Source organism: Calliphora vicina, chromosome 2 (assembly GCF_958450345.1).
Source record: "Calliphora vicina chromosome 2, idCalVici1.1, whole genome shotgun sequence".
In the NCBI taxonomy this organism is placed as follows: Eukaryota; Metazoa; Arthropoda; class Insecta; order Diptera; family Calliphoridae; genus Calliphora; species Calliphora vicina.
Genome location: NC_088781.1, coordinates 78,856,708 through 78,871,079, shown reverse-complemented (window position 1 = coordinate 78,871,079; position 14,372 = coordinate 78,856,708). Strand labels below are relative to the sequence as shown.

The window sequence follows — 14,372 nt, the reverse complement described above, 5'->3', positions numbered from 1 at the left end:
TTTCTTCAAACGCTTTTCTCACCGTATTTACAAGTCTATGGGTTTCTTCGATAGTACTGTGTTTTCTTCTAAATCCAAATTGATGATTCAGAATACAATTGTTTTCAGTTAACATCGGGTACAACTTGTTCATAAGTATCTTCTAGGGTATTCAATTAATCGGATTTCTGGTTTAATCGGTTAATCGAGCAAATAATTAATTGAGGTTTAGATTTATTCGGTTAATCGGTTAATTTAAAATTATTCGATTAATCGAATAATTTATATTTTCATTTTAAATACAACAACTAATTTTGTGTACAAAAACATAAAAAACAGCAAATAAGGTATTTGAGATCATTTTTGTAAACATATCGTCTATTTGCTGCAACAACGTCATAACTCAAAATCCGTGTTTTATGAACTGACTAATACAAAATATACGCTGTTCTATAATCTTTCATTTAGTTTCATCAGTTTTCAAAAAAGTCAATTATTTTTTGTGTGTGAGAGTGTTTTTTTGTTGTAAACATCAAAATTAAAATTCATGTTTTCTAGTATATTTGATAAGTGAAAATTTGGTTAAATACAGATTAGAAAGATATTAACATCTACTATTTATATTTCTGAAATCGCATGATTTGTTGAAAATTTATTTAAGAAATAGTAAAATGTCATAAAATATTCAAAGACGTTTTTCTCGAAACGAGTTTTTTGAATTATGACGTTGTTGCAGCAAATGAGCGATGTGTGAGTCTTTTAAAATTTTAGTGAGATCTTCTGAAATTATCTTTTATAAAAAAATATAATTTAAACGATTTTTTTCTTTAGATTTAATAAAACTTTAAAAAAACTCTCTCGCTGATTGTATATGTTGGAGAAATCAAAAGCATGATAAAGAATATTCCTTTTTGGATTGTTTTAGATTTTGATTAATTTAATAGTTTCGTTTAGTTATGATAAAAGACCCATTTCAAAAAAAAGTTTCTTCTATACATGTAAATACAAACAAAGTTTCAAATACATGTAAATTAAATATGTCAGTTGTTATACATACTCACTAATCATGTTTAAAAAAGATCTAATCTTAATTTGAAATTTGTATTTGAATTGAAACGGAAAAATAAATACAAAAGTGCAAAAAAAAGGAATTTCGGTTAATCGGTTAATCGACACAAATTAATCGGTTTATTTGTAATTTGAAAATCGGCAATTTCAAATTATTCGAACAGTTAACCGTCCAAAATTAATCGGTTAACCGATTAACGGTTAATCGATTGAATACCCTAGTATCTTCTCAAATAGCTTTGATATACTAGACAATAGGCTGATGGGTCTGTACGATTCTACTTTTGTGTAATCTTTTCCCGGCTTGGGATCATGGTAACCAGTGAAACCTTCCATTCTGAAGGATAATATTCAAGTCGTAATATAGCGTTAAAAATAAAAAGAATTATTTTTATTGCTATCCGGGGTAGCTCCATAAGCATCTTGTTGCTGATCTTGTCCATACCAGGCGCTTTCTTGGGGTTTAAATCAACAATAGCATTTTCGATCTCTCGAATCTCAAAACGTAGGGGTACGGCTGCTCCAAAATGGGGTACAACAGGTGGCAACTCAATTGCTTCATTTGATGTGTTCGGTGTAAATACTTTGTTTAAATGATTAACAGATTCCCTTTTTCAGTATCATTTCTTGCCCAACCACCACTTGAATTTCGCATGGAGGACTTACATATAACGGGTCTTTTAAGACTTTTTGTTGCTCGCCATAATGAGTAATCCGATTGCGGGGTTGCATCCAGGTTTTCTAAATATTTATTCAATGATTCCATTTTTCGAAATTCCAAGAGCTTTTTTAAGTCTTTTTATACAATCTTTAAGCTTCGATTTGAGTTGGGGGGATCTGTGCAATTGCTACTCTCTGCGAAATCTTCTTTTTTCATTTAAGAGCCGTTCGACATCTGCAGAATTAATTCTATTATATCTGATTTGTCGGGGGGTTTGGGTAGCATGTTGAGCAGCCAGTTTGAGATTTTTATCGAAATTGATAAGAGAGTGATCGATGTTTTCTGGTGTTCTTAGGTATGTTTTCCGAGCAATGTGTACTGAGGTATTTTTTGAGCCAATTTGTTCTTGTGCCTGCCATCGCTAAATTACCAGTTGGGGATACAATTTCTCGGGGGCTCAATAAAGTAACAATATTGGGTGAGTGATCTGAAGATAGTTCCAGCGAGGATTCAATTTGAATCATTTCTCTAGAGATATTTTTCATCACGCAAAAATCAATAACCATTAAAGTAGGTCAAAGGCCAGTAAGTAGGTTGGCCGCTCGAAAGCACATTCAAACCCATTTTAGAAATTGTATCGAACAAAACACGACCTTTAGGGATAATCAGTCGTGATCCCCAGAATGTGTGCTTAGCATTATAATCGCCAGCAGCCAGGAAACGGGGGCCTACTGATTTAAAAAATCTATTATATTGTAATTGAAAATCTAGGGGGTGAGTATATCGACGAAATCACTAAGTTTCGATGAAAATCTTCAAGACAGATTGTAGTAGCTTGAAGATAATCTTCTCAAAGATCACACATTAAGTAGTGTTTGATTCGAGCTTTTATTAAAATTGCCGAGCCTCCGCATGCTCTACCTCTGGGATCTTTGGTGTCATATATTACATATCCATTTATTCGAAATGAACTTCTGGACGTCAAATGAGTTTCAGAAACCAGCATTACATAAATTTGTTGATTTCTTAAAAAATACTTGAGTTCGTTTTTGTGTTGGCGTATGCCGTTTGCATTCCAAAAACATATTCTTAGGCAGTTCATGGTCTGTTAAGCACAGCCTGCAATAACATTGATTGCATCTTAAGCATTTCTTGCATCATGTTACTCATTGAGTTTGTAAAGTTATTTACCGATTGCACAAGAGTTTCTATTGTAGATTCTAGTCTGGTAAAATTGAAAATTGGAGTTTGCTCTCTTACCTCTGGGTTCACATTTTCGTTTTGGAGTTGACGGACTTGCGTCTGAGTGTGGTTGTTTCTAAGTACATTTGCATATGTTACTTTGTTGTCATATGTCTGTTGCAACGGGGCACAGTGTGGTAGATCGCAAATCTAACTGGACAAAATTAATAAATCACGTTGGGTTCACTTCTCACTTATGAATCATATAAAAAATAAGTTCAAATATATAAACGATTATAAAAAACCCACTTTTTTTCGCAATGTTTTTACCCATTCTTCAAAAATTTTCTTAAGTGAAAAAGTAGAAGTCATACGGAAAAGTGAAAAAATGTATGGCGGTCGCAAGAATGCGTAAGATGTTTTTGATTTACCTTGAAGTGAACACTTGAAAGATTAACTCAAATATAGTTCTACATCGGAACTATCCGGAATAAACAGCTTTAACTCTACTTGAAAAAAGGAAATATTTTATTTTATCTTTGTGTAGGTCATACTGGAAAAGTGAAAAAATGTATGGCGGTCGCAAAAATGCGCAAGATGTTTTTGATTCACCTTAAAGTGAACACTTGGCAGATTAACCCAAATATAGTTTTACAGCGGAACTATGCTGAATAAACAGCTTTAACTCTACTTGAAAAAAGGAAATATTTTATTTTTTCCAATTTCTGATCTTCTCACAAAAAATAGTTTTTTTTAATAGTTACAATGGAAATAATTAAAAGGAAATTGTTGCATATTTCCTTGAAATAGAGCTTAATAATATAAACAAATTATGACAATAAAATCACCGTAGCCTTTTTAATCATAAACCAAAGCCACACAAAAAATACACTTCTCTTTGAAATCTTAATGTACCTGTTGACAACAACTGACTTTAAAGCTTAGTTTTTCCTAATCGGAGCTAAAAAACAAAAAAACAAAACATGAATTACAGTTCCCTATTGTATTGAGAAGCTCATTAAATGATCAGAAGGAATGTTGCCAGACATTTATTTTTTAATTTTGTCCAGCTAGATTTGTGATTACCACAGTGTGCAGCGCTTGACAGTTTTTTCAACTAGCACAGTGTGATTGTTAACTTTTTTACGTAAACAGTGTATTTTTCATAAAAAGAGGACTGACTTAGCACGTTTACACACTAAGCTAATATGATATGATTTGTATACCCGCTAAGCTTATGAGTGCACTATGGTTCCAAATCAAAATCTAGGTGGACAAGATTATAAAAGTCGATATCTTCAGAATTTGGAAAAACGAAGTTTTTTCGGAAGCTGACAATCGGCTCTCCTCCAATACAAATGGATTTTTCAATTGGACATTTCGTTTTCTCGACAAAAGCGCCAGAAGTTCAAACATTTTGAATCATATTTTCGTTAATTTTTTTTAATTTACTGCTTTACTAAATTACATATATCTCAATTGTTTTACCATATAGAAATTCATACATCAAAACATAAATAAAGATTGATATAGGATTTTATTAAGTGTATATCTTATATTTATGCGGCTCTATATTTTCCTGTTATAGTCCTTTAAACTTGGGTCTCAAATATACTGAATATTATATAGGTTGCCAAAAAACAAAGACCGTCGAAGCCCGTCCAATGACTATATACATCATTTAAAGAAACTTCTGGGGAATGTCTTTGTAAAAAAATTGTAGCCGCCAGCACCCGCCGAAATACTTTTTTTTAATTTTTACGGAATGGAATTTTTAGAAATATTTTTTTTTATTATTGATTTTTATATATCTAGACCCTACTGTAACTTGAAATATACATAGTAAAACTTGAACAAAAGTTTGTATTTATCTTTTAAATTTTTTTTTTTTGGAATCGGAGACGCCAATTCTATATAAAAAGAGCTCAAAATAGTTTTGTCCACCTAGATTTTGATTTGGAAACACAGTTGAGTGGTAAGTTTGTATATAAGTTGTCATTTCGTTTGTAATTTCTACATTTTGCATTTGCGACCCCATAAAGTATATGTATTCTGGATAGTTATATGAGTAGATATTGGAGTCGATATAACCTTGTTCGTCTGTATGTTGAAATCAACTTTCCGAAGCCCCTAAATAACTTAAATACAAGATCAACAAAAACCCGGTGAAATTTTAAAAATACATAACCTATGCGACGCCTATGTGAAATTGTATGTTAATCGGATCAGCCAGCAGTGACAGATTTATTTTCAATAGACTTTTATACATTACTTAGGAAATAATTCGGTATCTCTGGAACTATTTCATGGTTGGAGCTGAGGTGTTTTCAATAAAATCACCAAAAATAAAAAATACTTGCTAACAGTTATCTCCGTATAAAAAGTTACACGTATCTGAAGTTTCTACTTTATTTAGAATTTTATCGCAAATTAGCTGATATATTTAAAAAATATCGACCCTCCATATCAAAAAAAACAAAAAAGATCGAGCAAACGAAATATCTCTTCACCTAATAGAGATAACATACATTAATAAAATGTGGGACCCGGCGTGACCAAGTTTGAAGGGCCAGGCTCTGGCAGCCATTACGCCTATGAAGTTAAGTATGTAACTGTAAACCAAATCGAAAACACCTCAATACACATTAACTACCATATGCTTTTCTCAATGCAATTTTCCAAACATACACTTATCGACGAAAGGGTTTTAACATTTTTCTAGTTGCGTAGTTTCCCACAATGTTTTATAAAACTGGGTTCACAGAGGGCGTCTTTAATGTGTCCAAAGAAACCCATTTAACCATTCATACGTTATTTCGCAACATATAAATATTTTTAAACAAAATTAAAAAACTTACCAATATTAGCCAACATTTCATCTCGCTCTCTTTGAGTACTTAATATTTTTGAGCTCAAAAGCATTAACTTATCCTCATAGTGTTGTTTCATAAGTACCATCCTTTTATGCGATAATTCCAATTGTTCAATTAGCTTAGATTTTATTTCAATATCACAATTTACATCATCAAGATCAGCATGTACATCGTAAGCTTAATAGTAAAAAACAAATTTAAAAAATAAAATTTATAAATTACTATTGTATTCTAAGGATTTTTGTTTAATAGTTTCAAAGAACTCATAAAAAGTAATGATTTACCAATATAAATTTTCTGTAGTACTCTTATTATATTAGCTGTGATAAAAACTGTTGGCATTAAACTGAACACCGAAAATTTCCTTACGCAATCCTTAAATAATAAAATAACAAATGTTACTTAACTAAGAGATTATTTTCCGTAGATTTCAAATCCATAAACAGTTTTACGATTTTAAAACTTTGAGCAGTATTGTGTTTAGCGTGCCAGAATTATATATAAAATATAATTTGCACGACTAGCCCTTTTAACAATTTAAATGTGTATAAAGTGTTATTAGACGTTAACTGTCAGATGCTCGTTTACAAATAAATCTGTACTGTGCAGGATTGGAAAACATGGTATAATTGTAATTTATTGGTACATCTTAAGGTACGGTCACACACAGCTAATATTTGACGTTTATCGTCAAATATTTCATTGCCTGAATCTGACCACAAATAAAATTTAGAGCAAACAACAAAACAGATGATTTTAGTCAAACAAAATTATTTGTCGGCAAACAAAATATTTTCTTAATGTGAACAAAGTGTGACCACTAGCTACATAAATACCTAAAAAATATATAATTTGATCTTGCAAATATTTTTAAGGTTAAAGCACTTATTTCGAATTGTAAAGTAATCATTTTATTAGAGATTTATTGAATTTTGTTATCATATATTGAATTTAAATTTTCACTTTTTGTTTGACCAAACTGCTGCGAAAAAGAATCAGTAAATATATTTGCCGTGTGGTCACACTATATCAAACACTTTCATAAAATAATTGTTTGATCAAATAGAAAAAAACAGAAAATTATTTGCTCAGCATGGCGGAAAAATAAGAGGAGATTATTTAAATATTTTTCGTACTAAATTAAAGACACAAATTCACTATTTTTTTTTTAAACATAAATAGATATTCAATATTTCTTGAATATTTGTTATTTAAATTATTTTCACTAAATAATTGCATCAATAAATGAAGTCTTCTTCTTCACATAAAAGTCATTCAGCCTAGAATGACATACTGGGAGAAAAACTAATTGAAGACATGAAGTCTATGTTGCGATTTTTGCAATTTTATGCGATTTATATTTTTATACGTTTAACATAGTCTGATGTTTGATTATTTTTTATTTATACATGGAGTTTGTCTATTTTCAAAATTTAAAATTGCTCATATGTACATATGGAATATTAACTGAAATTTTACAGATTGAATTTAAAATCAAAGAAAATTTTTTATACATACATAAATAGTATGAATTGATTGTAATTAAAAAATAATTCTTAAACAGTATGATCTGTTTAATTTTTTTTTTACTGCAGAAGAAGAATATGTCTAATAGCATTTTTCACTTTTCTGATTTTAGTATCATACAAACATTTTTATTATAAATTTTTAGATAATGCGATTGAATTGGAATTAATGATTACATTTCCATTCAATTTCAATTATGAATTGTGATAGTAATATATTTAATAAATAAACATTTAATAATTATATTATTAAATTGTTCAAGCTTGTGTTCTTTTCGCGATTTGTTTTCATTATTTAGCGATTTTTAATTTAAGATATAGCAACACTACTTTTGCGATAACACATGATGCAATAGCTGTTATTTGACGCTGTTTGATCTTGCAAATGAATTGCAAGATCAAATAAAAAAATACCCAAAATGAAAATATTTGCTGTTTAGTGGTCACACATTGGTCACATTACAAGAATGTTTTCATATTGGCAAATAAATTTGTTTGACCAAATTCAGCTATTTTCTTGTTTGCAGTGCAAAAATATTTTGTGTTCAAACTAGAAACATAAAATATTTGACGCTTAAATAAAAGTACTGAAATTTCATAATTCTTTCAAATGTAAAGCAAAATCTGGTAATATTTTACTTTCTAGAAATGTCTTTTTTATTGATGAAATAAATTAAAGTTGTTTTGCAGCTTTATTTAATAATTATTTAGAACAAATATTACCATAAATGTGACCACAAGTCAAATATATTTTCCCCTTTGTGTGTTTGATAGTATTTCGGTGTAGTTTGATTAAACAAATATGGCAAATAAATGTGTACAGTGTGAACACAAAATCAACCCATGAATTATTTGATGTAGTTTTGATCAAACACATGAAACATCTTGTGTCAAATAATTTGCGTAGTCTGACCCTACCTTTAGACTCAGTTGGTACTTGGATTTACAAATCATGGAGTTATGAGGAATTTACCAGCTTTTCACATCGAAAATGGGTTCTTGGACCATTGCAATCATATTGCAAAACGAGTCTTTGATTTTTTTAAACAACGATAACAAAAAAGTTTTATTTCCCATATGTATTACAAGTGTACCTGTTCACTTAAAGAAAGGATTATTTTTGGTTGTTAACGATTTTTTAATTTTGTTGTGTATTCATTGTCTGTGCAATATGAGAACTTCCAAAGTGACTCTTAATGGTACTTTGATCCTAGATTATCCTAAAAACCTGAAAGTTATAATAGTGGTATGAAATGTTTAACTTGCTTAATGATCCTGCGACGATAAATTTATATCATAGGTGTCAGGATGTAGCAATAAAATGCGATGGGTTTAATAGGGCATTTAAATTAATGAACTTATACAAATAATATTAGACACGCATACATATCTACTTGAGATTAATAATAAACCACAGGACTTAATACTATTTCTTCACATTTAACATTTTGCCTTCTTTATTAGGATTTCGTCTGACTTTCGGATGTGTCTGCATTGCTGATTCCAGCAAAAAAATGTGCACGTTTTTTTCAAACTAATTTTGTTTGATTTGGTGATAGTTATTAGACTTTCTTTTTATGGAAAATACAATTTTTTATATACATTTATACAAAACATTGTCTGTAGAAAATACTATTATACACAATTTTCTAATGAAATGTTATACACAACATTTTCAATGGAAAATACTTTTCTTCAAATCATACTGCAAAATTAAATGTACTGAAATTTTACACCATGTTTGAACAATCATATAATCATAGATATGATTTTTTGCAATAAGTGAGTTCAGCGTTTGCATTATTCATTAGTCCACTAATTTTAAAGTTAGCGGTATTTTGAATTTTTATACAAATATACACGTGGTACAAAAATTAAAAAATTACCATAATTATAATGCATACCTGACCCATAAACCATTTCATTCTTCTGATGACATTATTTTATTACACTCTGCTTCAAAATAACACTTTTTGTGAGAACTTAAAAAGCAACCTAATGGAGGTTGTAGGCTACTAAAACCGTAGATACTAAAACCGTTTTCAAAGATTTTGAAACAAACTCAAAATTTTGAGTTATTTTGAAAAAACTGTTTTATGGTAGGTCGTAGTGCCTCTAACTCACACATTTTTAGACCGATTTAAAAATTTTAAACAATTATGAGATATTACTAGAGTTGTGTAGCTCATGAATGACCCAGTTCAATTGAACTATTCACTCAACTGAGCGAAGTGAATCATTCATCATACTGCGCGTTTTCAGCTCAGCACTGAACGTTTTCAACTCATGAGAGCACATTCATTTGTCATCTTCAATGTTTCACACGATTCACTTTACTCGTCAATGCTGTAACATTCTTTCGCTTTCGCATTGAAAAGTGAGTGTGTATTGTGACCAACACAAATAAAAAATCATTCGAATGTAAGTTTGATATGTATGTACATTAGAGTTAGTGGTATATGATTTCAGGACACAATGTATCCCTTAAGGACAGCAATTGTCACAAATGTCTTATCACTTGGCGGATTCTGATTTCACTTGTCATGGTGATCGGACGTGTTAAAAGTACGAACGTATACATATTTATTAAATTGTTTCAATGCCTAAATGTATTTACAAATGTATTACTTTTCGGTGATACAACAATAAATATCAAATAAATAGAGACAGAGACTCTTTAAAATAAAAATCAACATGAGCAAAGCCAATGCCCCAATTACAACTGAAAGTGAAAAGAAAAAATAGTGTAAACTTAAGTTCTGACCCTAAACATCTCAAAAATAATTTTTATTATGCTCTCGCAAGTGAAGAATGTAATGAAGAAATTATCACATTCAGCGAAACAATGAACCTATTAATAAAGGAACCAACAATAATTATCTTAATAATGAGAAGAACAACAATTCAAGAACTATCCCAAATATACAAGTAAAAAATAAAAAAATTCCACCGTTAAATATCTATGACGTTGATATTGATCAACTTATAGAGTTCATAAAAGAAGGCCTTAAAATAAAAGAGTTCAAAATAAGAGAATTTAACAATATCAGTAATAAAAAATTGTCATTATTTATGACGTCATTGACAGATTACGAAAGAGTTAAAACACATCTTCAAAAAACAAAAGCTAACTTCTTTACTTTTACTCCCAAGAATGAGAAAACAAAAACATTATTATTAAATGGCCTAAGTGCCAATATTGACAATAATGAAATTTTTAATGAATTACTTCGTTTTGAAAACGAAAATCTAAAATTCAAAAAAGTTACACAATTTGCTACCAATAAATACATACAAAATGATATTAATCTTCCAATATTCCTAACTCAAATTAGTGGAAATAGTAAAATAAGTGAACTAAAGTCAATAAAAGAACTACTCCACAGATGTATCTTTTGGGAACCCTTAAGGAAACAGGATATTCCACAATGTCGTAGATGTCAAAACTTCTTCGATAGTGCGGCTAATTGCTATATACCGCAGAGGTGTGTAAAATGCGATCAAAGTCAAGAAGCTCTGCGTGTGTCTTAAAAATTCCACCAAATGAACGCGAAAAACTCTTCTGCGTTCTTTGTAATAAACATGGTCACCCCGCTTCTTACAAAGGTTGCGAGAAATATAAAGAATTGCAAAAGAAATTACAAAATAAAAAACAAATGATAAAACAAAACAGATCCAACAAACCACAGATGTTTCTGAACAACAACATTAGCTACGCTAATATTTTGAAGAACAACAATAATAATGCAGAAAATAATTCAAATTTGTATAATTTAAACAATACAACACCCATTAATTGTCTATTAGAAGATTTAAAAAATACAATTCAAAATGTAGCCATTCAAATTGTAAATCTGCAAAAACAAATTGAGCTGCAAGCATCTCGTATTGATACTATTTATTCGATGTTAGAAATCTAATTTATCACAATGGCTGAATTAAAACTAAAAAACTTCAAAATTATTCATATAAATGTTAATTCGTTGATTAGATTAAGTAAACGAAATGATCTTTATGATTTTATTATAGAACATAAACCAGACTGTGTACTGCTCAATGAAACCAAGCTTAATATAAAACATAAAATATTATTTGAAAATTATGAGATTATTCGAAAAGATAGGCTTAATTCAATAAGAGGTGGTGGTATAAGATTTTTTTAACAAAACTATCAATAACTTCAAATATCTTGAATGTTGTGTTATAAACATACCTTTAGCTTCTAATAAAACATTATACATAGCATCAGTATATTATCCATCAGGTAATAATAATGAATGTTTTAAGCTTGAACTCCATCAGTTATTTTTATTTTTAAACTTGCAAAGCTTAGATAATTATTATGTGATTGCGGGTGACCTAAACAGTAAGCATAAAGATTGGGGGAATGAAATTAACAATACAAAAGGCAATATATTAAGTGACTGGATGTCAAGTAATGATATAAACTTTAAATGTAAATTATATGCCTCAAGCTTTCCCACTTTCCCTAGAGGTGGTAAGTCGTTTATAGATTTGTGTATAGCCGATGCTCGCCTAGAGATGATAAGGGAAAATAACTTAATCAATTGCCTTAAAACAATTGAATACGATAGTGACCATAACGCAATTGAGATTAAATTAATTTTAGACGTAACAGAGAATCTAACTTCATTCTATCGAAATGTAGCAGAACCAGAATACAATTTTAGGAAATGTAATTGGAAGAAATTTAACTAGAACATTTTGAGAGAACTTCAAAACCATGAACTTAACAATAGAAATGAACCTAACAATAGAAATCTCTCAAACTCTGAAATAGATAGCCATTTACAAAGAATTCATGAGTGCATAACATTATCTATTGATAAATCCATTCCTAAATTTGATAAATATGATAATATTAAGATTTTTACAAATTCTACAATAAAGAAATTATGTCAAGAGAAAAGTAAAATATTATCGATGGTTAAAAAACATAATAGAATGCAAATACAACTAACACCTACCGTACTAAATCTTCTCAAAGTTAAATTAAAATTGATTAAAAAAATGATAAACGACAATTTTATTCGACAAGTAAATAAACATTACACGGAAATGCTTACAAAATATAGCACCAAAAACCCTGATAGGATGTATAGGGAAATTAGAAAACAATTTAAGATGTCACAAACCAATATAGACAATATAAAAATTCCGCAAAGTGAAGAAATTTTGCTTGAGAAAGCAGGCATTGATAAAAATGATTTAGATATTGACAAAGATGAATATATTGTGAGCGATGGATCCCAAATACTCAATGTAATCGGTTCATATCTTGAATTAGTTCATGCTAAAAAGAATATTGATCCAAACAATAATTTACAGCAGGAAATAAGTGAAGCTTTAACCAATTTCTATATTCGAAATTAGAGTATGAAGATAGACACTTATCAGTAACGAATTTTGATAATGATAAAAGAGCAGATGCATTTTTTGTAACGCTTGACTTAACTTATATTTTTAAAAAATTGAAAAACAAATTATCATATCGTGCTAAAGCATCTACCACTTCCAATAACACTGTGCTAGTTGAAAAAACTGTCAAGCGGGTTAAGCCAATTCGGGTACGCTGAATACAGTGGTGCTAACCGTTTTTTTAGGTTAGCTCGTATTTTCGAGATATACCGTTATTTCGAAAATGGAGGAGGTTGCACAAAATATATTCGTGTAACTCAAAAACGGTTTATTTTATTGAACAAACTGAAAAAACCGAAATTGCTTAATTGATTTTGAAAAAGCATTCGACAACGTTTGGATAACAGGTCTATTATATAAACTTGAAAAATGCAACATGCCATTACATTTCAGAATCCTTATTCATAATATGTTGAATGATAAAAAATTCAAAGTAAGTAATATGGGCAAAACAAGTTCTAACACTTTTGACATTTTTAACGGTTTACAACAAGGTATGGTAAACTCCCCAATTCTTTTTAATTTATATCTAAATGATCTAATGTGTGAATTAGACAACATAATCGCTTTTGCAGACGACATAATCATTTATCAAGCTTTATCATCAGCTTGATAAATGATTATGTCGTCTGGATAAAATCAATAGAAAATTACAAAATTCCTTTAAAACTGTAGATAGAAATATGCTATCGATTGGCAAATGAAGATTAATGTAAATAAATGTGAAACAATATTATTCAGACCACCAGTCAGTAAATGCAATCACAATATTAAACATAATTGGAAAGATTTTGGAATTAAATCAAACAGCAATGAGACTATTCCAAAGAAAAAACAAGTTAAATATCTTGGCATTATCCTAGATAATTTCCTTTATTTCAATAAACATATTGATTTGCAATACGCGCGTCTTTCATATACAAACGACTTTTTTATTCGAAATATATTTTACATAATGTAAAAATATTATATCAATCGTTTATTAGACCAATTTTGACATATGGATGCCCTATTTGGTTTAACATATCTCCAACCTATATGGAAAAATATCGAGTTCTCGAACGGAAATGCTTAACCCTCTAACCGGCAAGGCTGCCTTTAGGCGGGGTATGTTAAATGTATTTAATGCTGCTTCATTTGCTTATTTCTCCCGTTATAACGGTAAATATGTGTAAAAAGACAAAGAATTTACTTATTGTGATAAATATGAACGTGCACTTGTCTTTTGTTTTTTTTTTATTCCAAAGTATTTTTTTTATTCAAACAATAACCTGGTATATTTTTTTTACCTCAAAATAAAATTGGCCGGTTAAAGGGTTAAGAGCTTGTTTATCGCTTTACAGATCACCTAAAAGCAATTATGTAAAATATGTTTCGAATATAAAACTTTATGAAAGGGCGAACATAATTAGAATTGATAATTTCATCATCCATCTAATAAGGAATCACATACAAAGATGTGCTGAATGTGATACAAATAATTTAATAGCGGCCATGTATTATTGCAGTGCAAATTATATAACTACATGTTTAATATATGGATATGTTCCTCCTGAATCTTTTCCATACTTAAGCCTAGTACTCTGTTCATATTTGCGAAAAATTATGGTTTTTTCATGCGAAAAATTTTACATGCTGTTTGAC

The 14,372-nt window shown here is 29.6% G+C and overlaps 1 protein-coding gene across 1 annotated transcript in view; it reads right to left on the bottom strand.

Moving 5' to 3' along the window:
* Nucleotides 1-14,372, bottom strand: part of Klp31E (kinesin-like protein 31E) — a 672,978-nt gene that overhangs the window by 303,132 nt on the left and 355,474 nt on the right. Inside the window, exon 8 of the mRNA XM_065502432.1 lies at nt 5,749-5,940. Coding sequence (XP_065358504.1) covers nt 5,749-5,940 — 192 coding nt within the window. The remainder of the gene's footprint in view (nt 1-5,748; nt 5,941-14,372) is intronic.